At 37.4% G+C, this 25,569-nt stretch overlaps 2 protein-coding genes across 2 annotated transcripts; one reads left to right on the forward strand and one right to left on the reverse strand.

The window, feature by feature from the left end:
* The first annotated feature begins 4,536 nt into the window (after positions 1-4,536).
* On the forward strand, positions 4,537-5,262 carry C4H12orf60 (chromosome 4 C12orf60 homolog). The gene has a single exon (XM_076852692.1). The coding sequence runs from the start codon at positions 4,537-4,539 to the stop codon at positions 5,260-5,262; it is 726 nt and encodes a 241-aa protein (XP_076708807.1).
* A 1,590-nt stretch (positions 5,263-6,852) lies between these two features.
* On the reverse strand, positions 6,853-21,083 carry Art4 (ADP-ribosyltransferase 4 (inactive) (Dombrock blood group)). Its single transcript, XM_076852693.1, has 3 exons — positions 20,878-21,083; positions 18,439-19,147; positions 6,853-9,118 (listed from the first exon to the last, which is right to left on the reverse strand). The coding sequence occupies exons 1-3, from the start codon at positions 21,049-21,051 to the stop codon at positions 9,003-9,005; spliced, it is 999 nt and encodes a 332-aa protein (XP_076708808.1). The 5' UTR covers positions 21,052-21,083; the 3' UTR covers positions 6,853-9,002.
* Positions 21,084-25,569: the final 4,486 nt, after the last annotated feature.

Here is a 25,569-nt window from a genome sequence, read left to right on the forward strand (position 1 = left end):
AAACCAGGCTGCTTAACCATTGAGCTACATTCCCAGTCCTTTTTAATTTTAATTTTGAGACAAGGTCTTGCTGGCCTTGAACTAGTGATACTCCTGCCTCAACCTCCAAGTTGTTAGGATTACAGGCGTGTGGCACTGTGCCCAGCAGAACTTGAACTTTTTATATCCTTTCTGACTAAAGTTAGTATTGACATCAAATCAATAGTCAGAATTGAATCTTAAGCAGGAGGCAACTTTTCTTAGTGCAGGCAGTGGTGTCAGGGTGATGCCAGGGATCAGGAAGGCTGATTGAACAAGTTTGCTTGGGTTGAGGATAGTGGTTAATGAGTAGAATTGATCAATGCTGTCCAAGTGTATCTGTATGTACCTTCTCTTTTGATAATTTCTCTAAGAATGTTTTCCTTTCCTCCTTATTCTGAAGCTCACTCCCTTTTCCTGAAAAACTCTATTGGACACCTATCAATTGCATGACTCCATTCCTGAATAATCTTCCTGGTTCAATTAACTAAACACTTTAAAAATGGTTTCAAAACTCAGCTTTTATGAATATCGCATTAAAAAAATCAAACAAACCTGAAAATCATCACCTTTTGACTTTCCAATCTGGCAGTGTGCCTGTATTATCTCTACTTCATTTTCTTCATTAATTTTTCAGTATTTGTAATCTGGCTTCTACACTTATCCCCACCGCTTACAACATTGCTCCCTTGCTTCACCAATGGCATTGTAGTGCCTATTGTAATAGAATATATAATATACAATGTTTGTCTTATAGCATTTGAATTATTGGCTACTCCTTCCTATTGACTTTCTTCTCAGGGTTGTATGGTTCTCTTTTTTTTCAAACATTCCTTCAATTTCTATATGGAGTCTCATCATTCTTATATTATTAAATATTGGTGTTTGAGTTTTTATGTTTAGTTCCCTTTTCACTCTGTACGTTTTCCCTGGGTGCTTTCGTTCAATCTCATGATTCTATCATTGCTGGTTTGTGGCTGTACTCCAAATATATTTTTGCTAGTCACTAATTTTTCCTGTCTTCTAAGCACATATCTCTAACCAGCCATCTGGACAGCTCCATGTGGATGGCTTATCCTCTCTCAAAAAATCATGATAAAATGTATTTCACTGTCCAGAGCTACCAATGCACTCTTCCATTAGGTTTTAATTTTTCTAAACCAATTTTCACAGACAAATTTTAAGAACTATTACAGGGATTTCTTGTAATTTTGCTAGACTCATCTGGAAAATCTACAACATAATGCCCAGAAATATTAATGTTGATGTAATTCACCAATCTATAGAGATTTACCCAGGTTAATAGGTGCTCATTTGTGTGTGTATCATTACATATAATTTTGTCATTGTGTATGTTTATGCTTCCACAACCACTGTCAAGTAATTTTTCTGTCTAATACCTAGAGGGTCTCTGGATAAAAATCTTCTGTCAGAAGTGTTGATTTTTTTTTTTTTTTTTTTTTTTTTTTTGCATTGAACTCAGGGGCACTCTACCACTGAGCTATATCCTAAGATGTTTTATTTTTTATTTTGAGATAGCTCTGAGGCTGGTTTCAAACTTACCATCCTCCTGCCTTGCTTTCTGAGTAGCTGAGATTATAGGCATGCACCACCACATCTGGCTGTTTAGAGCATCTTTACAGAACAGAACAGCAGTTTTTAATTCTGTGAAATTCAGCTTACCATTTTTTTTTTTTTTTTAGTGGATGAGCTTTTGGTATCACATCAAAGAACTAATTGGCTAACTAAGGGTTACAAGATGTTCTCCTGTATTTTCTTCTTTGAATTTTATGGTTTTACTTTTATATTTACATCTATGTTCCATTTTGAATTATTTTTTCTATATGGTATGCAGTGTACGGGCCAGGTTCATATTTACTCATATGGATGTTCTGTTATTCCAGTACCATTTATTGAAAAACACCTAACTTACTTTATTGAATTACCTTTGTATCTTTGTTTAAAATCAATTGACCACATTTGTGTGTTTATTTCTGAATTTTTTGTTCTGTTTTGTTGGTGTACATGTCACTAATATCACACTGTCAGGTTTACTGAAGTTTTATATCATATCTCAATATCAGACAGTGTGAGTCCTCAAAATTGGTTCTTCTTTAAAGAATTGTATACTCTTGTTTCTTTACATTTATACATATATTTTAGAATTCCTTTTTCTGTATCTCTGGATAATTTGATGGTATTTTGTCTGTGATTGCATGGATCAATTTGGGAAAAAGTGATAACTATATAGAGCCTTCAAGTCCTTCCATGGGTAGGACTTGAATTGATGTTTTATGTATACAGAGTCCTTTAATTCACAGGGTTTGTCTTCCATTTATTTGGGTTTTCTTTGATGTTTTTCTTCAGAATTTTAGGTTATTTTGAATTTTAGTATATAGATTGTGCATATATTTTATCAGATTTGTATCTAAGGATATATTCTCTGAGTATTTCATGGACAGTGTATTGAAAATCATAGTTACAACAAGTTATTGAGCTCCAGTTGTTCATCCCTAGTGAATAGAAATGCAATTTATATTTGTATGTTGACCTTGTATCTGCTAAACTTAATTACAGCTCTAAGAGCTTTCATATAGATTTCTTGGGATTTTTTAAATGTAGATAATTGTATGGTTTGGATGTGAGGTGTCCCCCAAAAGCTCATGTGTGAGACAATGCAAGAAGATTTAGAGGAGAAATGATTGGGTTGTGAGGGCCTTGACCCAACAGTGAATTAATTCCCTGAACAGGATTAGTTGAGTGGTAACTAAAGGCAGGTAGGGTGTGGCTGGGAGAGGTAGGTAATCGGGGGCCTTCCTTTGGGATATATATTTGTGTCAGGCAAGTGGAGTCACTCTTTCTGCTCTCTGATCTTCATGTGAGTTTCTTCCCTCCACAGTTTTCCACCATGATGTTGTGCCTCACCTTGAGCCCTGAAGAGTGGAGCCGGACTTCTATTGATTGAGACCTCTGAAACCATGAGCCTCAAAATAAACATTTCCTCCCCTAAAATTATTCTAATTAGGTCTTTTAGTCACAGCAGCAAAATAACAACAACAACAACAACAAAAAAAACAACCTGACTAGGACAACATTTCTTATTTCACTTGCTGTAAGACGTTCAGAAAGTGGGCATCCTGGTCAAGTTCCTGATCTTAGAGAAGAAGCAGTTAGTCTTTTTTTCTGTTAGTTATATCTTTTGACATTAAAAAAAAATGGTGCTGGGGATTAAACCCAGTACCTTGCACATGCTAGGCAAATGTTCTACCACTATATCCCCAGCTCAGCTATAGTTTTTTTTTTTTTTTTTTTTAAATAAGAGTCCTCTATGATGGGGAAATTTATTTTATATTTGTAGTTTGCTGAGAGATTTTTAAAATCATTAATGGATGTTGAATTTTTAAAAAAGCCTTCTATTTCTCAGTCTGATTTTTTGAATGTTAAACTAGGCTTTTATTTTGGGGATAAATATCAAATTGGTTGTGATGTGTTGGTCTTTCTACATATTGCATTGGATTAGCTAATATTTTATTGAGGATTTTTTGTGTTTATGTTTTTAAGGGATAGATACATTGTAGTTTTCTTGCTAAAATGAGTTAAGATTTTTTTTCTATTTTTGAAATATATTATATAGGATTGTTATTAATTCCTTTTCTTTTCTTTTTTTTTTTTAAATCAGTGCTGAGAATTAAACCCAAAAACTCATCATGCATGCCAGGCAGGCACTGTACCCCTGAGGGATGTTTCTCCAGCCCCTTAATAATTTCTCTTATAAATTTTTGCTTGAATTCACCAGTGAAACCATCTGGACCTGAGTTTTCTTTTTTGGGAGGTGTTTAACTGCAGATGCAAATCTTTTAAAAGATATAAATTTATTCAGGTTTGTAGGAAAAACAGAACACAAAAATCAAAACAAAACAAAACCAAAGTCACCCCAAACCAAAACAACCAGAGAAATTCATCATTGTGTTGTTCTTCAAATGCTTGTACTTTCTATCTGCTTTATCTACTTTCTACCTGCTTTATCTATCTTTCAAATTTTCTGGTATTTACTTCTTGTTTGATATTCATAATTGGTAAGTGTAATGAGCAGGAAAGATTAGATGGAGTGTGTCTATTCTATCTTAACTAAGATGAGAGCCTCTTTTTAATTTTTAACTTTTAATGCTGTATCCAACATTCTCCTAGACACTGAATAGTTTTTGAGGGTAAGATTTTGGAAAGTAGTGTTATTCCACATGTCAGCATATCCATAGGTTCAAGATCCAGAACATAATATTTGATATATATGTGGATAAATTCAGTAATACACTCCTATTCTACTTTTAATTATTTTTTTATTATTTATGCTTAAGTGCAGAATCATTATTGTTTTAAAATTTGTGTAACTTTCCTGTCCCTGACATGAGTTAATGTTTACGTTTATATGCTCAGTGTCTTCATGGTAGCTAAATCCACTTTGACTTTTCCTTTGGATTCTGCTTTGTTTTGCAGTGCTGAAACTTCTTTGTTGGAAAAATGTCTTCAAACTCAGAAAATAACAGACTAATTCAAGCTTCTGAAATGTTCTTCCTTCATGTACAAGATCTTGTTTCCCTCACAAACACATTTACTGAGTTTCTTAACCACAATATGAATACTCAGATCTCCTTGATGGTTGTGAAAGAAGATAGTACAATTAAGAATTTCTTTGAAGAAATGCTTAAAAGTTTTAAGGAGATGCAATCTGTAGTAGAAGAAAAGTACAACAAAATGCAAAAGGAACCTATGTATTCGAAGGTTGCAACAACTATGTGTTCTATGGCAGAGAAATGTATCAACCTGGAGTTGGAACGTTCAGCTAAAGAACTGTTTAAAAATATCCAGACACCAACTATTGTCTCTGTGCTGAGCCATAGTAACATCCTTGAGAATTTGGAATCTTTTTTTTCACACTTGATGGCATTCCCCATCATGAGTCTTCAATTAAGTGATTTCTGTAAAGGAGACACCAAAGGGAAATCAGATGCTCCCACATCTGAGAAAAATCTGAGTCCAGATCGTTGCAAATCCATCTCAACAGATGCCCTGAAGAAGTTGCAGGATGCACTAAAAACTGAGAATGCCAGCAATCCCATGGAGTCAGCAGCCGATCAGCTGGAACAAATCATCAAGGCTATGGAACCAACCATACAGATTCTCCAAAAATCCATAAAGACCCTGGAGACTGATATTTCTATGCTTAAGAAAGTGAATGACAAGTAGGGGTGCAATAAAAGTTGCATTCATTTCCATCAGAAAAATAAATTCAGATTCCATGATTTTTTATAGTACTTTCTAAGACCCTTTGATACCAGACATATGAAGGTCATTAGACCATAAGGGCAGAAAATAGTCGTCTGTAGTTTTGCTTCATGAAAATGAAAATGAATAGTCAAAGAAAGCCTACTTGAAATGGCATTCACTAAGGAGTATGTGTTATTGAAAAAACATAGAATCATAGTTGAGGATATTTCATCTTGAAGCGTAATTAAAACAACAAAACTAATTTCCACATTTGGCAAGTCTATTTCCAGTTACTGTACTATGAAGTTCAGGTAAACGTAAATATTGTCATTAGTTCAGGCCTGGGGGGAACATAATTTGCCTCCATTTTTGTCACTCATGCCAACTTTCAGTGTTTTGACTATTCTAAGTTACTAAATAAATATGATTTATTCAGAACTAAATAAGAACAATGATAATTCTTATATGAATAAGATCAGAGCAGATAATTTGTTCTCATCTGTCTCCTACTGAGGTTTTATGATTAGGAGATACTAGAAGGTGAAAATGGAGGTACTCTAACCTTTCACAAAGAAAAGACCATTACACTTGTAGGAGCAGGATTTCTGAGATGTGCTTGTTTAGAACAGGAGTTAGGAAAGTCTATTTGCCAATAATGAAGTCTTTGACTCTCATGCATTGTGAGTGTATACTCTCAAGATTGCCCTTGGAGCTATTATTTCACATGATACATAATAGAAACTTTGCTTAGAACAAGTGGTAATGATAACTCCAAATCAAGGCCACCATTGTAGTTACCACTTACATTTTAAATTAAGAATCCCTCTGCCATCTGCAAATAAACAGGACTTCATAATATTTTTCGGAAGTGGATGTTAACCATTTCAGAGCAATAGAGGCTCTGGAAAAAGGATAAAATTTCAATACTCTGCATTTTCACTGAGTAGCAATGCTAAAAGCTTATTCATTTGCAATTGCCATCTACTAATGATTGTTTCATTTTGAGGAGAATTTTGAACTCATTCATTACCCCACCTTCAAAAACAACAGCAGCAGCAGCAGCAGCAGCAACAGCAACATATCACATACCTTATATAAATAGGAGGTGGAGGTGGGTCTCTTACTTTGCTACTTGCTCTGTACTATATGTGTCCAGGATTTCACCTTCCTTCCTTTTGGTTTTAGGATTGTGCCTCCCAAAATGTTAGGAGAGCAGAGGGGAACCATGTGGAAATGAATAGGACAGACTCAAAAAGTCCTGGGGCAGAGCCTTTCAATGAAGTGGCTGAATGACCGGTGATAACTCAAGGGAAGTCCTTAGATGCCAATTGGAATGGCAGCCACTAGATAATAGAGGTGTGCCGAAGTCTGGCTGGGCACAATTCACGAGCCACTTATCAAGCAGAAACGAACTTTATTTTTAGAACACACATGCAGCACTACAGGAGCTCTTCAGGAATTCCCTCAGGGCTCAACTGCCACCACCGGCTTCCCACAGGCCTCTCAACCCCCACCCCCCCCCACACTCCTCCTGCTCTTCAGGCCAATTGGCTGGGTCACATGGGCGGAGCCAAAAGAGTCCCCCAATGAGCAGCTCTGTGGTCTGAAAGGGCGGGGAAACAGCCCAATGAGCATCACCACAGAGGAGCCAATCAGCTGGCAGCTGGAAATTTGCTGGGGTCCCTTCGGCTGTGGCTCTCAACATCGGTGGGTGGTGCTCACTTTAATAAACATGGGTGGTTTTTAGGTACTGGTGGCTCCTGTGAGACTGGCAGTCACTCACAGTGCTTCTCAGACATTTCCCCACGGCTGGGCTCTACCATCATCCTGCCCACTCTGCTGGCTTCCTGTCTGTGTCTGCTTCTGAGCTTGTGGGGTTGTTGGGGGGAAGTTGTACTGTTCTCAAACTGAATGCTCTCATGTAACATTTCTCTCAAATACTTTGGTTTTGGGTTCCTCTAACTTTTCTAAAGTCCATAGGGTTTTGAAGAATAAAGTGAAGACTCACTAGTTTCAGTGTTATGCCTGGCCCTAATTCTTTCTCTGGCCTAACCAAATGAAGTGTAAGTAGAGAGGAAAGGGTGAAATGCACCAAAAGAAAACAAAACAAAGCCCATGACCATTTCCTATAAAATAAGGGAAAATAGAAAAAACAAGTCCTGTAATAACCTGTGACAATTTTTTCCCACTTCATAGTTGCCACTTCAAGAGTCACTGATTTAAGAGAATGATCTTACTTAGAAAACTGTGATTTCTCATGGAGATAAATGCTTTAGGGTAACTTTAATCTGTTCAAATTATTAAGCCATCAAATGGATTAGCCTACTGATGAGGTTCTAGCCCTCATAATCCAATTGTCTCACCTCTGAATGTCCTGGCTTGTCCCACACATGAACTTCCAGGGGACACCTCATATTCAAACCACAACAGGGCTAGCCCTCACTTTACTCCATTTGAGTCAACACTAGGGTCTTTGGAGCTCAGGTGAAACAATCACCCATGTCCCCATCTAAACCAACTACTACCTGAGGGAAGGTTTGGCGAACATTTCCAGCTTTAGACTTTGCATCTTGTAGTTTGTACATAATGAAACATATATCTTTGGTACTTGCATGGGAATCGATTTCTTCTCTCATATTCTCTCTTTTACCTCCACACATATCCTCATGTTTTCCTAATAGATGTACTTTTATGTGAAGTCTTAAATTAACATGAATTTAACTTTTAACTTTTTTTTTTTTGGTAAGTATTTTAGGAGCTTGTATCTACCACCCTGTTAACTGGCAATGGATGACATTTCACTAACATATTTCATTACCTGTCTCTTTTATTGCTCAGGATTCTGTGTTTCTTCCCATATGAGACCAAAATAGTTTGATCTTGAATTCTGATGAAAATCTCTGAAGAAAATTCACACTTTGGTTAGGTCTCTGGGGCTCAAAGCTTTTCCATTTGATGATGAGTTTGTTCTTTGCTTCATAACTCAGTCTTCTTTGATTTGTTCCTATTTAGGATCATTAAATTTTAAAAAAGGGCAGGGAACCTGTATTCATCAGAATTCTTCAAATGGTTTGAGATAGACTATGTAATTCAAATTATGTAAGCAAAATATTACTTATGGATTTAATGTGAAGAAAAAACTTTCAGTACTCAGCTTCAGACCCAGATGAATCTAGAGGGTCATACATTCTCATTTGGTCTCACTTTCTTTTCATTTATCAGCTCTTCCTTAATTGCGTTAGCTGCTTTCTCAGGGAGTTGGGGGTCCCCTCTTTGGTGGTAAGATAACTTCTAGCATCTTTAAGCTCATACTTACTCCATTCAAAAAAGAGGTCCCTCTCCTACTCCCAAAACAAGTGTTTAAAAAGTACCCTGATATACCTCATAAGCTATCCCTGGGCTATTTTCTAGTCCAACATAAACTTCTATTTTCATGAAGAAATATGCTGAAATGGCTAAGATCTGAGTGATAGGCCAACTGATAGGCAGTGATCCGAAACAGCTGTGCATCAAATGAAAGGTGGGCAGAGTGATTCCCCAGGGGTTTTCAGGGTGCCCTGACTGGAAAAGGCAAATGGGTATGGAGAAGGCAAAACAGAACTAGCCAAGAGAAGACCATGCTCTGGTTCAGCGGAAGCATCAGCGTATCATCCTTTCCAGTAAACAACTTCCCATTATTAGCAAAAACCAGCACAAGTTTTCATTTACATAATGTACATTTAAAAAAGAGCCTCAGGATTTCCTTGCACTCTGCTTTTGGAAGAGATGATAACACTGGCCAAAAAGGAGAGAGAAGCAATAACTATAGGAGCAGGGATGCACTTCTTGCTGGAATCTGTAAAAAAAAAAAAAACCAAACAAAATGGAAATTAGAGATGGGTTAGGTAGCAGGGATTTTTTTCCTAAAATCAACAGCAACAAACTAATTCATATTTTCTTTGATTCATTATTTTTTGAATCATTAACATAAAAATTTCTAATAAAAATGTTTGAAGTTAGCTAATTTTTTCAAAAAGTATTCTCTCAGATTTTTCTAACTCAGAGAATTCAACCTATTTATTTTGCAGATGATAAAACAGGTGTCAAGAGGTAAAGAGGTTGACTTCAGGTTACCCAGCCAGTTGGGGATAGAAAATCTGATTTAAGAGATCATCCGTTGACTTTCCTGGAACTTAGATTCTCAGTCCTCATTGTATCTGACTGTCAGCCACACTGATCATAGTTAACCACTCCCTCCTCCTCCATTCTTACTCTTCACTTTGTTCCTGAGACAATAATTCTATTGATTTTCTCCTTTCTCACTGGCTGCTATTCCTCTTAGGTTTCTTTGCTTATTTCTTCTCATTTTGAACTTTTAATTTGTAGTGTGTTAAGGTTCAGTCCTTGGACATCTTCTCTCCTTTACTTGTACACATTCATGGAGAGCTTATCCAGTCTATTGGCTTTAAATTGTGATTTAAATTTGTGTTAAGTCTTTTTCTTGGGGGGGGGGGTTGGTATTGTAGATTGAACTCAGGGGCACTTGACCATTGAGCCAAATCCCCAGCCCCGTCTTGTATTTTATTTAGAGACAGGGTCTCACTGAGTCGCTTAGCGCCTCACTTTTGCTGAGGCTGGCTTTGAACTCAAGAGCCACTGGGATTATAGGCATGAGCCACCATGCTGGGCTTGGGTGAGGTTTTAACAGCTGCTATCAAGGCCCCACGTTATCCCTCTGTCTTTCCTCTCGGTTATTTGCCCTGCCCTCGTTCACTTCCATATAATGGCTTTCTTGTCATTGCTCCTGACTTAGGGCCTGTTTTAATCAGCTTTTTGGCTGCTGTGACCAAAGGACCTGGCAAGAACAAGTAGTGGAGAAAAAGTTTATTTGGGGGCTCATGGTTTCAGAGGTTTCAGTTTATAGAAGGCTCACTCCATTCCACAGGGATTGAGTGAGGCAGAACATCGTGGCAGAAGACTGTGGTGGAGGAAAGCAGCTGAGAGCATGGCATTCAGGAAGTAGAGAGAGAGCCTAAGCTCAGCTCACCAAATATATACCCCAAAGGTATGCCCCCAGTGCCCACCTCCTCCAGCCACATCATAATAGCCTCAGTTACCACTCAGTTGATCCCTGTCAGCGGATTACTTCCTTGACTGGGTTAAGGCTCTCACAACCCAATCATTTCTCTTATAAAATTTCTTACATTGTCTCACACATGAGCTTTTGGGGGGAACCTATATCTAAGCTATAACAGGACCTTTGCACCTCCTGTTTCCTCTCCTGAAATGTTGCTTTCCTGAGATATTGATATGACTAGGTCTCTCATTTTAATCTTTGTGTGTCACCTTCTCTGTGAAGCTTTTGCAAATGACTCAGTTGCATATTGTGACTCCCTCCCACAGCAAGGGAATTGCCTGTTCCCTTGCTGTGCTTTGTTTCTCTCTGTACTACAGACCACTTACTAATATAGTACATATTATTTTGTTTATTGTCTGGATAATCACACTAGAATGTAAATTCCCTAAGGGCAGGAATTTTTGCCTATTTTGTTCCCTAGACCTAGAATAGTGTCTAGCACATAGTAAGCGCTTAATAAATACTGATTGAATGAATAAATTATAACTACTCTTATGATGATGTTCAAATAAGACATAAACATACAGATATTACTCTTTAATTATATTCATCCTTCAAAAACCAACTTTTTTGTTTTTGTTTTTGTGGTGCTAGGGATTAAACACAGGGCCTTGTGCATGTCTCACATGAGACTGAGCTATAGTTCCAGCCCCACAAAACCAACTTTTAATCCTGCTGGATAAATGTTCCCCAAAGGCTCACATGTTAAAGGCTGGGTCACCATCCTGTGGAGCTCCTGGGAGGTGATGGAACCTTTAGTAAATGGGGCCTAGTGAGGAAATTAGGTCATGGGTGGTGTGATTTTGAAGGGGATATTGGGACTCCAGCACCTTTCTTCTTCTTTCTTTTACTTCTTGAGGACCATGAGGTGAATGGTTTTACTCTACCACATCCCACCTACCACATCATGCTGACTTGTCACAGGTTCAAAACCACTAACCATAGATTGAAACCTCTGAAACTGTCAGCCAGAATAAACCTCTCTTCCTTACACATTGTTTTTCACTGACATTTTGTTACAATAATGGAAAACCGACTATTATAACAGACTATTATAATTATATATTATAATAATTAGGATATTAAATTATCTTTTTAAAAATATTTCTCTCAGGTTAAAGTTAAGTTTTCCTTCCTAACTCTCTTGATACTTTTCTCTACATCTCTTATGGCTATTTTATCTCACATTATTTTTTACATGAATACTATATTTGAAAGAATACATGTAAAATATCTGATTAAATAAATTACAATCTAAAATTTTTTATTTGAGGATAGTGCACATTATTTTTACTTTTGTATTTATCATTCATTTTTTACTAGACTACTAGTCAAAGCTTTTTTGCCCTCATTACCATGTTATATAATATTTTTCAAATTGGCAGTTGTGATCCATGAATAAATTATGATATCATTTTAGGAGGTCACAATGATTAATGTTTAATAGTGTAATAGGTTAGAATAGAAAACACTAGCATTTACACTGCATACAAAAAGGATAACTGTTGTCATATAAAAATGTGTATTTTTACATTTATGTGTGTATGAACTGAGTTATCATGTAAACAAAGCCCATAGACTTGATACTAACAGTTTCTCAATAAAATTTAAGAAAGATTTTAGAAGGACAAATGAATCTCTTGAAACAAATCTATAGAGAAAATTGTCTTGGAATTCTTGTGAGAAAACATGGAAAAGGGTCTTACATTTTCCATTTGTAAATTGCATAGATAATTGTACACAAGCCACTTGATCCTTTCTGAACTTCAGTATTCACATCTGGAGAGTGGAGTTAATAGCTCAACTTACAGGTGGTTGTGAGAATTAAACAGATATTATGTGTGAAAGTGTTTTGTAAGCTAAATTGCTGTGAAAGTATCATTTTATTGGTGTATGATAATCTAATTTCGGTCACTTCTACCTTGGGGTATAGAATCTGAGGGAAACGCATGGTAATCATAACTTTGATTTTATGAACTCTGAATCTGAATTATGTCAGATGCTTCTGAAGTAAATATTTGAACTCTAAAAGTGTAAAAAGGTAAAATCGACATGTAGTGTATCGAATTAATCTGGTGTTTGAGGCACATGTTATCTATTGCCTTTCTATGTCAAAATGCAGAGTAATGAGTGCAAATCTTTCAGAATACCATCTAGCAAAAAGTGGATGCTCAAAAAGTAGTAAACTTTATTCCTTCTGTCTCTTTTATTTCTATTCTCAACTGTCAATCTCCCTGAAGCAGACATTGGTGCTTTGAGCCATTATCCCACTTCCATATGCAAAATACTTTTTGCAGTTTCTCAGTTGTGTTTGAGAGGATGGGCGGGCACCAAGTGCAGTCACAATGTTCCCACAAAGCAAGCACAGCTTCTAGTTTATAAATGAAGAAACCGGCTCAGGGGTCAAGTCATTTACATAATACCACAACACTACTAACATACCCAGATCTTTCTGGCTCCTATCTGTCTACTTTTTATAATGCCATGTGGTCTCCAGATTCATTCACTGCTTGTTTTTGCATCCCTTCATCTGAGACAGTCTACTTCAAGGTCAGTGTGATGCCACAAACAGGGAAAGAAAGATAACTGAAGCCCAGAGTAAAAGAAGACAAGAAAACAATAGTACGTTAACCAAATAAATAATAAAAAAACTAACAGTAGCTAAAACATTGACCATCAGATGCTATTCTTAGAACTTTTATATAAATTCATTTCTCCTCACCGGCATTTTATAGGTAGATTTCAAAAATTCTTATTTTACATGTAAAAAACCAGAGGCATAGAGAGATGAAGCCACTTGCCCATGTTATCATTGCTAGTAACTGGCAACATTTACATGTAAAACTAGGCTACTACAAACAATTGGCTATATTTGTTTCAAAACATGTTAAGAATTTTGATTATGTGAACCATTTTAACAAATAAATCCCTCTTTTGTGAATCCAATGATACAGAACAGAGCATGTATTTGTATGTCTACGGATTTTTGGCACAGATTATGTTGCTGAAAGAAGCAGTATTTAAGGGCAAATAACTAATTAACATTCTGTTAACATATTTTGAGTCTCCCCATAAGCACTAAACCATGTTTCTATGGTAACCGGTATAGGTCCTTTGAAGGGTGATGAAAGAATTACAGGGCAAAGCTGTTAGTTTAGAATGACTAAAACAATTTTTCTTTGGCACATTTGCTCCCTTGAATGTATTATGCCATCAGTTTGACCTCATGACTCTCTGAAGACAGCAGATTCCTGGGAACTCTTCGAACTCGAATTGCAAGTGCACAAGACCAAGTCTGACATAAACTCAAGGACAGGGAAGCTATGCTCTTTAGCAGACTTCTCCCTCCACTGGGGGAGTTACATACAGTATCCTGGCTGGTTAATTTTGAACATCTTCATGCTGGCTTTCAAGTATTATGTCTTTCTAATTAAGAGGGAATAAGAGAGGAAACATAATCCACTGGCTTATTAGGGCTTTGGGGGACATGTTTTAGTCAGCCTTCTATCACTGGGACCAAAATACCTGACAAGAACAACATAGAGAAGGAGAAGTTTATTTTGACTCATAGTTTCAGAGGTTCACTTCATGGTTGGCTGACTCCACAGAACATCCTGGTGGAAGGGTAGAGGAAAGCAGCTCAGAACAGTAGCAACAAGGAAGGAGAGAGAGAGAGAGAGAGAGAGAGAGAGAGAGAGAGAGAGAGAGAGAGAGAGAAACTCCAAATGCAAACTCGCACTGTCTTATCTCCTTCAGCCATGCCCCTCCAGGTCTATGTTACCACCCAGTTAATCCATATCATTGGATTAATCCACAGATTAGGTTAAGGCTCTCATAATCCGATCATTTCACTTCCACATTCTTACATTGTCTCACATTTGAGCTTCTGGGGGGACAACTCATATCTAAACCAAAACAGAACATACAATAGTTTCTGGATTTTGCTGGTGAAAACAAAACAGAATGACCAAAACATAAACCTGAAAGAATGAGAAACAGCCTCCTGAGAGAATTCTCCTGAGGGATTAGATACCAGTGCTTCAGAACAGCACCTGTGAATTCTGAAGGCTGGAGTTAGTGGGAGAAGTGAAGGGGTCAACAGCAGCCATCTACACCATCAGGTCCAGGTAGAGTCCGCTGACTTTACTCTCTCCCAGAGAAGGACCCTCAGATAAGGAAGAAACATCACCTGCCTCCTGCGGGGTTCATATATGGATCAATCAATACTGCTCCAGGAAGGTGGGGTAAGTAGAATATTATCAAATAACAGAAATGACTTAAGGACCATTTCAGATGGTCCTGAGATTACTGATTGAGAAAAAACACAGCAGGGACAACTGAAAATCTTTTTTTTTTTTAATCCATAGAGATAAGTGGATATTATTGTGATTAATTAAAAAATATACAGTCTTTTTGTCCTCAAGTAAAGTGAATATGCTAAAAACCAGCCAATGGCAAATGAGGCTTGGGTAGGTAAGATGGAAACAGTGGATCCGCCAGATTTTTCTACAACCTTCTGTCCGAGTCAAGGTTCAAAGAAGTTAAGTCCTCACTGTCATGGGGGCTTTTTCCTCTCCCTCTTTCATTCTATCCTAGAGCATTACAGCTGTGGTGGCTGGGAAGACATGCAGCCTCAGCTCTTTACAGAGTATGTGAAGCCTCTGTTCTGACTCTTCCCTACTCAGTTTATATGCTTGTAGTAAATTTTTTCTTTTTCTTTTTCTTGGTACAGGGATTGAAGTCAGAGCCATTCTACCACTGAGCTACACCCCAAGCCCTTTCTTTCTTTCTTTCCTCTTTCCTTTCTTTTTTTCTGAGACAAGGTCTTGCTAAATTGTCCAGGCTGGCCTTGAACTTAAGCTCCTACTGTCTCAATCTCCTGGGTTACTGGGATTCTAGGCATGAGTCCCCATGCCCTGGTGCCAGGGATACTTTTATTCTGCCATTTACAAGTTCTCTTCCCAAGACTGTACAAGCTTCTAACTAATGAATTTCTAGGAAAATTTATTTATGGTTGCTTACTTTCTAAGTGATCACATTACATATCATTCACACTGACTAAAGTTCCCTACTCTCTCGTATTTTTCTTCTTTATGTCTTCAAATATTGGAATTGTTTTTAATCGATTGAGTTATAAGGCCATTTCACACAAGTCCCAGTTTGCTCAGAGACATGAAAGAGCATGCTTCATTCATTCATCATTATTCATTCATTTATTAAATAAAAATAGGTTGATAACCTCTCTGTGCTGGAGGACTAAAGTTAATAGCTAACACTAATTTACTATTCATTATGTGCTAGGAAATGCATTTTAAATAGTTTAGCATTTTATTTTATTTTGTTTTCACAAAAGTTCTATGGTAATGCTCATTATGTAGATGAAGAAAACTTAAAAGTTTAAGCACCTTGAGAAAAATACAGAGTTAATAAGTGGTATAGGTGAGTATGCATTCAGACATGGTGGATTTGGGGTCAAACTGCCTGGATTCCATGCCTAGCTCTTAAATATCTATGTAGTTAACATCCTGCCCACACAGAGTTTGTGGAATAATCTAAGATTTCTGATTCCCTAAGTGTGAGTTTTGATTTCAAGTATCTACTCAAGAAATAATCTAGTAATATACATGGCTATCCCAGCTAAGCCTGGGTAGTTTCACCACAGAAAAACAAAGACCATTATTTTTGGGGTGGGTGTTGAGGTAGTGGTTCTGAAATATTTTTCTCTGAGATGTATACAATGGTAGTACAAGAGTTATAATTTCTGTTATATACCCCTCTCCCTCAGTTTCCCACTTCCCACATCAATATTCTATGATTTTTTTTTTCAAATGAATATATTGCTGTGCTCATTATCCTAGTAGAAAAATTATATGTACCAAATTCACAATAAGAAAAAATGTAGTGGTTTTCTACATGGGTACAGTTCCAAAGAATCATCAAAACTGACTATGAATGTTCTCATTTATTATCAAGGTCTCACTGTTTTCTTCACATTCTCCTGTAGGTTTTCATCCTCTACAAGCACTAGTCTCTTGGGTTTGTGGGGTAGATACTCATTTCATTGGTATTGCTGATGCTGCCAAGGAGAGAAGAAAGGAGATAAAAGTATTGGCAGTTTGCCTCTCCCTGGTCTGTGTTTATAGATAGAGATAAGCCAGAGTGAGCAGGCTCTAGACCTTGGTGTGGATGCCTTTCTAAAGACTTTGCAACACTATGGCCTTAAGTTGTTGAGAAATGCTGAGCTGAAATTATAAACAGTAACAATAATGATGGAGTTGAGAGAGATTTGAGAGAATATTTCAAAGGCAGATTCTGCAGTTGGGTTGCCATTAATTATGAGTGTGAATGAATTCAGCCACATTTTTCTACAAGAGCTTAACTTTTTTTTTGTATTGTAATAGCTCTAATTTCTCTTGCTTTGAGTGATTTTTTTATAATATCATCACAGATCTTCCTGAAATACTGATCTATTGATGTTCCATTTCTTTAAGGCTTCTAGTGACTTCTTATTACCTAAAGCGTGATGTTTTAAGAGTCCGTGGCATTGATTACAAGGCCCTGTTCAATCAGGCCCAGTCAGAACTCTTCTGCCTAGTAAATCCCTTTCCCTTTTTCCTGCCTGCCTCCTCTATCCTACACATCCTACACCCTAGCCACCCGGAATTTCAGAGATTCCCTAAAGACACTGGGCTGAATGAAATCCCTGGGATTTGGCATATGCTGTTCTCTACTTGAAATGATATTTCTTTTCTTTCATTGAAAACCACCATTTCCACTGTGAATCCCATGTGGTCCTCTGTTGGGAAACCTTCCTCAGTTTCCCCAGAGACCTCCTGGTATGGAGCAGCCACAATCCTTTGCTCAACATCTTGTGCATCACATAGAACTTTCAAATATATGCTTTTATTCATGTTTCCTTTTCTCAAACTAAAAATCCTCTCAGGCTAATTATTTGGCTTTATCCATTCTGTATTGTCAGAGTCTCCACTCACAATAGAGAATGTTGTATAGGGAGTATTTGTGAGTAAATTTTACTTCCTGCCCTAGCTTTAGAACATCTTATCCTTATAATGACCATGACAAAACCAAAACAAACGAACACAAAAACTTGAGAAGATAAAAATGTTATAATTTATATACTAACTTTTCCAGTCAAGTTTTACTCTGTCTAGAATTTTCTACATATTTAAAGTAATTTCCCCTTAATGTGTGTGTGTGTGTGTGTGTGTGTGTGTGTGTGTGTATTTTGCTTTGTGTGATTTTTTTCTCAGTCAACCATGGTCAGAAAATTTTATGTGGAAAATTCCAGAGATAAAAATTTTTAAGTTTTGAATTGTGTTCCCTTCTGAAGAGTGTGGTGAAATCTTGTACTATCTTACTCTAACCCTGATAGGATGTGAATCATCCCTCTGTCCAGCATTTCCACAGTAATTAGTGACTAATGGGTGACCACATCATTTACTTCACTTCATCTTATCACATAGGCACTGTATCATCTAGCGTCATCACAAGAAGGGTGAGTACAGTTCAATAAGGTATTTTGAAATATTTCTCTCAGAGAGAGAGAACAAGCATATGTGCACAAATTTTATTATATATTATTATAATCTTCCTATTCTCTTATTGTTGTTCATCTCTTACTGTGCCTAATTTATAAGTTGAATTTTATCATAGGTATGTTGTATAGAGAAGAGCATAGTAGAGGAACTTTGGTACTATCTTTGGTTTTCAGGAATCCATTGGGGCTCTTGGAATATGTCCCTCATGGGATGAGGTACCTAATGTAGTGGTATTGCATGAATTCTTTTTTTTTTTTTTTTTTTTTTTTAGAGGTAGTTGAAGAGAAAAGAGGTGGGGGTCAGGGTTGGGGGTACCAGCTACAAAGCAGCCTTTCTCTAATCAGTTCCACCATTACTGAAGACCAATTTCCATGTTTTGAGCTCCCCATCAAGCTTACTCAGAAAAAAAAAAATAACTTTTATCTTAAAGAAGTGTTCTAGGATTCTAACAAGAGTGGGTTCAATTTCAATCAAGATTACCTTTAAGCAGCTGGCAGTTATATGTGCTCAGGTTTCCAGCAGACCGCAATTGCAACCAATTTCCTTTTGGATGGTAGCTGGTATTTACCACTTCAAAAAATTCATATGGAGGGATTAGGACTTCCTTCTTGAGGGAGAAGTCTTGTACAGGTACACCCATGCAGGTAAATATGGTAAACAGCATTGGGCTCCCAAACTTCTGTGTCTCTTCTTTCGGGAAGGGGGTAGAAATGAATTGGCCAAATCGAAGGGTGGCACCTATGTGGGCTTTGAAGTTGACCTCCTTCATGCTATGATGCACCTCATAACACAAGGTACCGTTCTTCACAATGATCTCTTTCCTCAGTAGCTGGATTGCTGAGGTCAGGTAGTAATGTAGGTATTTGAAATGGAATGAATGTCTATACTGTTGAGGAGACCTGGCAGCAGTGGCCATGGCATTAGAAAAGTCAGAGCGCATATTGTTATTCAGTGTGTAAACCAGAAGAGCCACAGCATGTGTTGTTGTCATGTCCTTGGGGAGATCTTTTGCTTGGTTCAGCCAGGTTAAGTGGGCTTTGTGCCACACCTTGGAGTAATTCTTATGGGCATCTAGTTCCTTTCTGAAATAATCTCCTTGATTTAGCTCCTTCATGACCTGTTCGCTACAGCCTTGGTACTGATCATCAAAGGAATCTGGCGCCAAATCAAAGGCAATTTCAGCTGCAACCTATAAATGTAAAAAAACACCTTGATTTTAATTATTCAAATCAGATTTACTATACTTTATAAAGCCAAATCTTCTCAAAACCAATATTTGCTGAAATAAATTTTATTCAATATCATTATACTGCATCCAGTGTAATGATCCCTACATCATTTCTATACCAGTGACCTGTGCCAACAATTGAATTTGTTTTCATAAATATTATTGAAAGGTGAAAAAATTCACCGGGAGGAAATAACCCTTTTTGTAGAACTGAAACCATAGTGTTTTTGCATGCTGAATGCTTGGAAGAAAAAATATTCAACCTTATCGTATCATTATACTTTTTGTTTCCTCTCCTCTCCTTACCCTTTGTATTCTTTAATGCATGTTATAAGGAACATCTCTTTTATAAATGCCTAAACCTATATTAAATCTTTGAATTTTATTGAATAAAAGTCTTAAGTGATGATGATGTTGGATTCTCTATGGGACAGACCAGTTATAACAACTCTGTTATTACCTGGATTCTGAAAAAAAATATTAAGGTAAAAATAATCAAGGCCAAATTATCTTTCTTCTTACTGAATAAGTCTATGTGGAAGCACACATCTGTAGGTGTGATGACAAGTGGGCTTCTTCTGAAGAGTAAATTCAAGAAGGATTCAGGCTTGCCCACTCAGTTACAGGCAGTAGTGGACCAAGGCCTCCCAGGTAAGATTCTTGTTGTTGATGAGGTCAGAACTCATGCCCTTTGCTATCAGACTAACTCATTCTCAATGGGAGGAAGGGGAGCAGAGCCCAACTGTATGTTCCCAGTTATTCTTCCTAATGTTGACAGTGAAGTAGTTTGTCTATCCTATTTCCCACTCCAGGAGTGGGAAAAGGCTTTCTTTTTTTAATGGGTAGCCAATTGAACATTAAACTTATTGACATCTAGTGTGTGCAAACTGAAGTTAGAGATTTGAATGGAGGCTCATTAAATATCATTAGTTTATAATTTAGGGTCCTGTATGAATTATCAAAATGTAAATAGATGCTTCTTTCTTTGCAAAGCCATGATGCTTTTCTAATAAATACTACTTATTGGAAGACTCTATCTGATGTCAAAGCTGTTGGGACTGGAACTCAAAAACATCATTTGGTACCTTTACTATGTGATTTATATTCTAGTTGTATAAACTAGAACACAATTTTCAGACTGGTTAAATGATTTTAACCGATAACTCTTTAGAGCAGATTTCCAGAGAAATTTACAGAATCTATTTAAGCCAAGCCAAGCCAAGCCAAGCCAAACCAAACCAATAGTATCATGTTCTGTCAGATCTGATAAATTTCAAAAGTAGATTTCAAATATGTGCTCTGTCATCTTTTAACATGAGGTTATTTTCAACATATAGATCTTCAAGTTAGAACACTTATAAATAAGTTGGTCTGTAGGATACAGTTTAAACCCAGAAAGATTTGATTGGTTTTGCATTATTTGTCCTATGGAAGCAGTATTGTAATTATGGTGGAGAATTAAGAAATAACTCCATGATACTAGCTTCCATAATGCCCAACTTATCAACTATAAGGAATTTTTATTTTTTAATAATTATTTTCAATAGTCTTCACTATCATCATTTGCTAAAATGTCTGTATGAAATTAGATCCCAAGTGCCCAAGGTTTGGGTCATTTAGAGTTTGCCTCCAGGTGAATGTCCTATTGGAACACTGACCTTAGAGAGGTCACCTCCTCAATTGCTCCATACCTCAGCACTCCCGGTGTGTGTCTGCAGACCACAGAGCAGCAGCAGGAGTGGCAGCTGCACTCCTTGGAGCCAGATCCCCATCCCAGGAGCCACAGGAGTCCGGAGAAAAATCCTCTTGCATCTGTTGATCAGTAGATGTATGTAAATAGTACCCTTTTGCACTGGCAGCTTCATCCCCAAATGAGTTCTCAGAGTTCTCCTTTGGGGTTTTCTTTGAATAAGTCTCAACAGGAAACTTCTCTGCTCCTGTCTGTGCTAAGACTTCTGTTGATCAACAACAACTAACAGCTTTCCTGTGACGAGAAATCAATTCCAGCGTTTTTTGCAAAGTTGAAATTTCTGTGAAACAGCCAGATGTGTGTGCCAAATAAGGGTTTCCAGTGAACTCAAGTTAGTTTCATTAAAAAAAAAAAAAAAAATCCCTAATCTACTCTGTATTCAGGGGAATGCCAAAGACGTGTTAAGGGTCAGGTTCTGCAGTTCTGCCTCAAATTTCCCAGAAGAGCAGGAAAAGGCATTCTTTGTACTGAGTGTGGGGCCAAATAGCATTATCTTGAGTCCCAGGCTCCCATTGTGAATAACAAGATTGGCATGTGCAGGGTGGCTGGGCCCAGCCATACAAGGTGGGCCTCTGTCAGACTCATCTGCTGCTGCTGATAGACCCTGCCTGGGATGCCTTTTGGGTTATTGTCACAAAGAAGGCTCTTTTCACAGCTTTTCTTTGGTACACTGAAACACCCCAATCCAGAGATTGTAGATTTTTGGATCCATAGCTTTTCCTGTTTTTTCTTCTAAAAACATCAGGTCTTCAATTAACTCTATTTCAATCTACAGTGAATGCTAATGATAGTCAGAAAACTGCCTGTGTCTAGCTGGCAAAAATCAAAGGTAGAATTTAGCGTGTAAAGTGGTTTTTCTTGTGGATATTTGCCATTTATACTTCCCAATTCACTATCTCTTGAGAGGGATAAATCCTGTTTTTGGAAATTTTGGTATTGATTTTTTTTCCAGCAACCTAAGTATTTTTTAGTATGTTTTCTGATAATCATAGCAGTTCTGTCTCATTAACAAAAGTTCAGAATGTTTAAAAAAGCATAAGAAAACCCCAAAATCATCTATAACCCCTCACATGGAGAAATTTAAATTTTGATTTTTACACACACACACACACACAAACATGCATGCTCACACTCCTGAACTGAAATGGTACAGTATATAGTTTGTCCTACTGTTTTCTCTCTTACTATTTCAATGTAAACATGTTCCCACATAATTTCATACTTATCTATGATTGAACTACAGCATTCCAAAAGTGCTACCATGCAATGTAATAGCACAATGGACCTGTGGACTGTAGTGTCTCCAAGCAAATCAGTTAGTGAGGAGAACATGGACTCCTGAGAAAGATACTTCTGTTCAGTTCCTGACTCACTTGCTTCCTTAATATTCAACCTTGGACAAACTACTTAATCTCTCAGTTAATCTCCCAACTGCTTTTTGTGTTAGATGGTGATGATGACAGTATCTCCCTCACTGAAGTGACATGTTCGTAGCTTTCCAGTCAGTATCTGGCATCTATAGATTTCTCAATAAATAAAATCAATTATCATTACTTCTTCCAGTTTTTTTGACAAACATATCTGGCTAGTTTTCAACTTTGTATTATTATAATCAACAACTTGTGAATATATTTTGAACAAAAATCTTTGTGCGTTTTCTCACAATTTTTAAGACTCCTTTCTAGAGATGATGTTAGGGGACAGACAGATGTGAATGGTGGGAACCTGAGGATAAAGGAATAACTCTATAAAATGGGCCCACTGTGCAGATCCCCCACATGCTTTCTTTTCCAGGAAGAAATTTACCTGCAGCCCTGCCTGGCCTTAGTGGACATGGTCACATTTCTCAGGAAACTACCTGTTAGCTGCAGAAGAAATGCAGACCCAAGAAAATGTCAGTAGGAGCAATCCAGGAGGGTTTTGTGACCAGATCCTGAAACTCTGGGAAATGAGGATAGTTCCTCCTAACCACAAAAACTGTAAAAAAATAGTATGGTTAAGAATCCAATTGGAACTGCTCAGCATGAGCCAAGATGACTTAGAGTTGCCATGATTGTGGGGACTTGAAAGTCTGATATCATCCTGCTGAGAGCCAGAACTCAAGAGGTGGATCTGGGTGGGACTCTGGAAATTCTCTGGGATCTCCAGTAAAACTGGAGTGCAGGAGAGGCATGTTGTGTGTCTCTTCTCTGAGAGGACCCACTTTCTCCCTTGAGAATGTTCTCTTTCCCTTCCCCCATCCCTTTAGTAAACTCATTCCTGTTATTCTGGGCAACATGTTGGAAATCTTTCTGACTTGATCACAAGAATCGGGGTTTGAAGAGGGGGTCTTCATGCTGCCTCGGTTTCTTGGAAGGCCCCAGTTCCGTAACAATGACCATAAATCAAAGGAATACGTATTGTTTGGATTTGATGGTTCCCACGAGCAATGTATGAAAATCTCCTGTTTTAGTCAGTTTTCTCTAGAGGAACACAACTAACAGGAGGTATGATTATAAAAAAGGGATTTATTAGATTGGCTTACACAACCAGAAGCTGGGTAGTCCACAATGGCTGTCTGCAGGCTGGAGAGCTGGAAGAACCAGTAGCTGCACAGTCCATGATGCTGAAGCCTCAGAACAACAGGGACCAGTCCAGGACCGAAGGCTTCTGGAAACTCACTGGAGAATCACTAGCAGAGTCCGCTTGGAAAGAATGAAGGAGAGAGAGTCTGATGACCTCAGGAGATCCCAGCAGCAATCAAGAACCCATTCAAGAAGAATGGAGTTTGCATCTGCTCCTGCTTCCTTGTTCTTCCAACTTTTATTCCACCCAAGTCTCCAACCTACTGAATGTGCTGCCCATGCTTAAGGAGGGCCTCCACTTCAGTTGGCTATCTCACACGCCAATCATTCCTTGACACGTCTTCATTGACACACCCAGAAGCCTTTTAATCTTTGGCATCTCTTTTTTTTTTTTTTTTAATATTTTTTAGTTGTCAGTGGACCTTTATTTTATTTATTTATATGTGGTGCTGAGAATCAAATCCAGTGCCTCACACTCTACCACTGAGCTACAACCCCAGCCCTTTAGCATCTCTTAATTCAATCAAGTTGACAATTCAAATTAACCATTACACCTCTATTTGGACTTTCAAAATTCTTCATTATTAAAAGTTACTTCAGGATATTGAGGTGTTATGGAGAGAACTTGAATTATAGATTGAAAATTTGGATTATGAGTCTAGTTCTCCAAATGCTGGCTGAACTAATTTAAAATGAGTGATCTGTGCTGATCCTCAGATTCCTTAACTTTATAGAGTTGAAAATATTATATAAAGCAATAATAGTTTTATTTCACTGAGCGTATATGGTGCTTCACTATCTGTTGAGAGAACTAAATCCTATTTTTGAAAATTCTGGTATTGATTTTTTTTTTTTCAGCAACCTAAGTATTTTTTAGGATATTTTCTGATAATCATAGCAGTTCTGTCTCATTAACAAAAGTTAAGAATATTTAAAAAACATAAAAGAAAAAACAAAAATCATCTATAACCCCTTACGTGAAGAAATTTAAATTTTGATTTTATACACACACACACACACACACACACACACACTCACACACACACTCTTGAACTGAAATGGTAAGTATATAGTTTGTCCTACTGTTTTCTCTCTTACTATTTCAATGTAAACATGTTCCCACATAATTTCATACTTATTTATGTTTGAACTACAGCATTCCATCATGTAAGTGTTATCAGGCAATGTAATAGCACAGTGAAACCCATGGACTGTAGTGTCTCTAAGCAAATCAGATAATAAGGAGAACGTGGACTCCTGAGAAAGATACCTCTGTTCAATTCCTGACTCGCCTGCTTCCTTAATATTCAACCTTGGACAAGCTACTTAATCTCTCAGGTATTGCTAAGTTGCTTAGGGCTTTGCTAAATTGCTGAGGCTGGTTTTGTTTTTTTAAATATTTTTAGTTGTAGATGGACACAATAATTTTATTTTATTTTTATGTGGTGCTGAGGCTCACATATGCTAAGTGAGGGCTCTACCACTTAGCCACAATGCAGCCTTCTCTGTTTGGCTTTGAACTCTCAATTCTCCTGCCACAGCCTCCTGAGGTTTGGGATTACAAGCTGCTCCACCACCCCCTTTTTATTATTGTCTTAAAGATTTTAATTTCCCTAGTGTGACCACCACTTCCAGAATAAGACCACTAGAGGGCAGCAGAAACTTTTGTAACCTTTTCATAACACTCCTTTGTCCAAAGTTTAAAAGGGAAAAAGAACCAGAGGAAGGCAGAGAGGAAGAGCCAACTGGGGTGGGAAAAGGTCCAATGTATGTTGTGTATGTATACATTTTTTGAATTAAAATAAAAGCAAATGTTTTCTGACAATATTTAGCATCATTTTTTGACAATATTTAGCATCATCTTTTGCCTTCAAGATTCTCATTAAGGTTCCTATGTGATAGTTTGGTATTAGTTAATTTACAGGTGAGGTACACTCACTTGTCATTTGCTTGATGATACTGAATTTTTCAAAATGCAATCTGTGCTATCTTGGTGGGTAAAAGGATATAGACTTTTAATCTGTACAGATCTGTTAGAATTTTGCCTCTTCATTTTCTAGCTTTTGTGA

The sequence above is a fragment of the Callospermophilus lateralis genome, chromosome 4 (genome assembly GCF_048772815.1).
Source record: "Callospermophilus lateralis isolate mCalLat2 chromosome 4, mCalLat2.hap1, whole genome shotgun sequence".
NCBI classification, from domain to species: Eukaryota; Metazoa; Chordata; class Mammalia; order Rodentia; family Sciuridae; genus Callospermophilus; species Callospermophilus lateralis.

Coding starts and splice junctions, on each gene's coding strand:
- Art4 (XM_076852693.1), bottom strand. CDS start 21,051: ATGAAGCTGCCAGTGCAAAAGGGTACTATTTACATACATCTACTGATC. Junction 19,148..20,877: donor CACACACCGGGAGTGCTGAG/GTATGGAGCAAT, acceptor TTACATTTATAG/GTTGCAGCTGAAATTGCCTT. Junction 9,119..18,438: donor TAACTGCCAGCTGCTTAAAG/GTAATCTTGATT, acceptor TTTTTTTTACAG/ATTCCAGCAAGAAGTGCATC.
- C4H12orf60 (XM_076852692.1), top strand. CDS start 4,537: ATGTCTTCAAACTCAGAAAATAACAGACTAATTCAAGCTTCTGAAATG.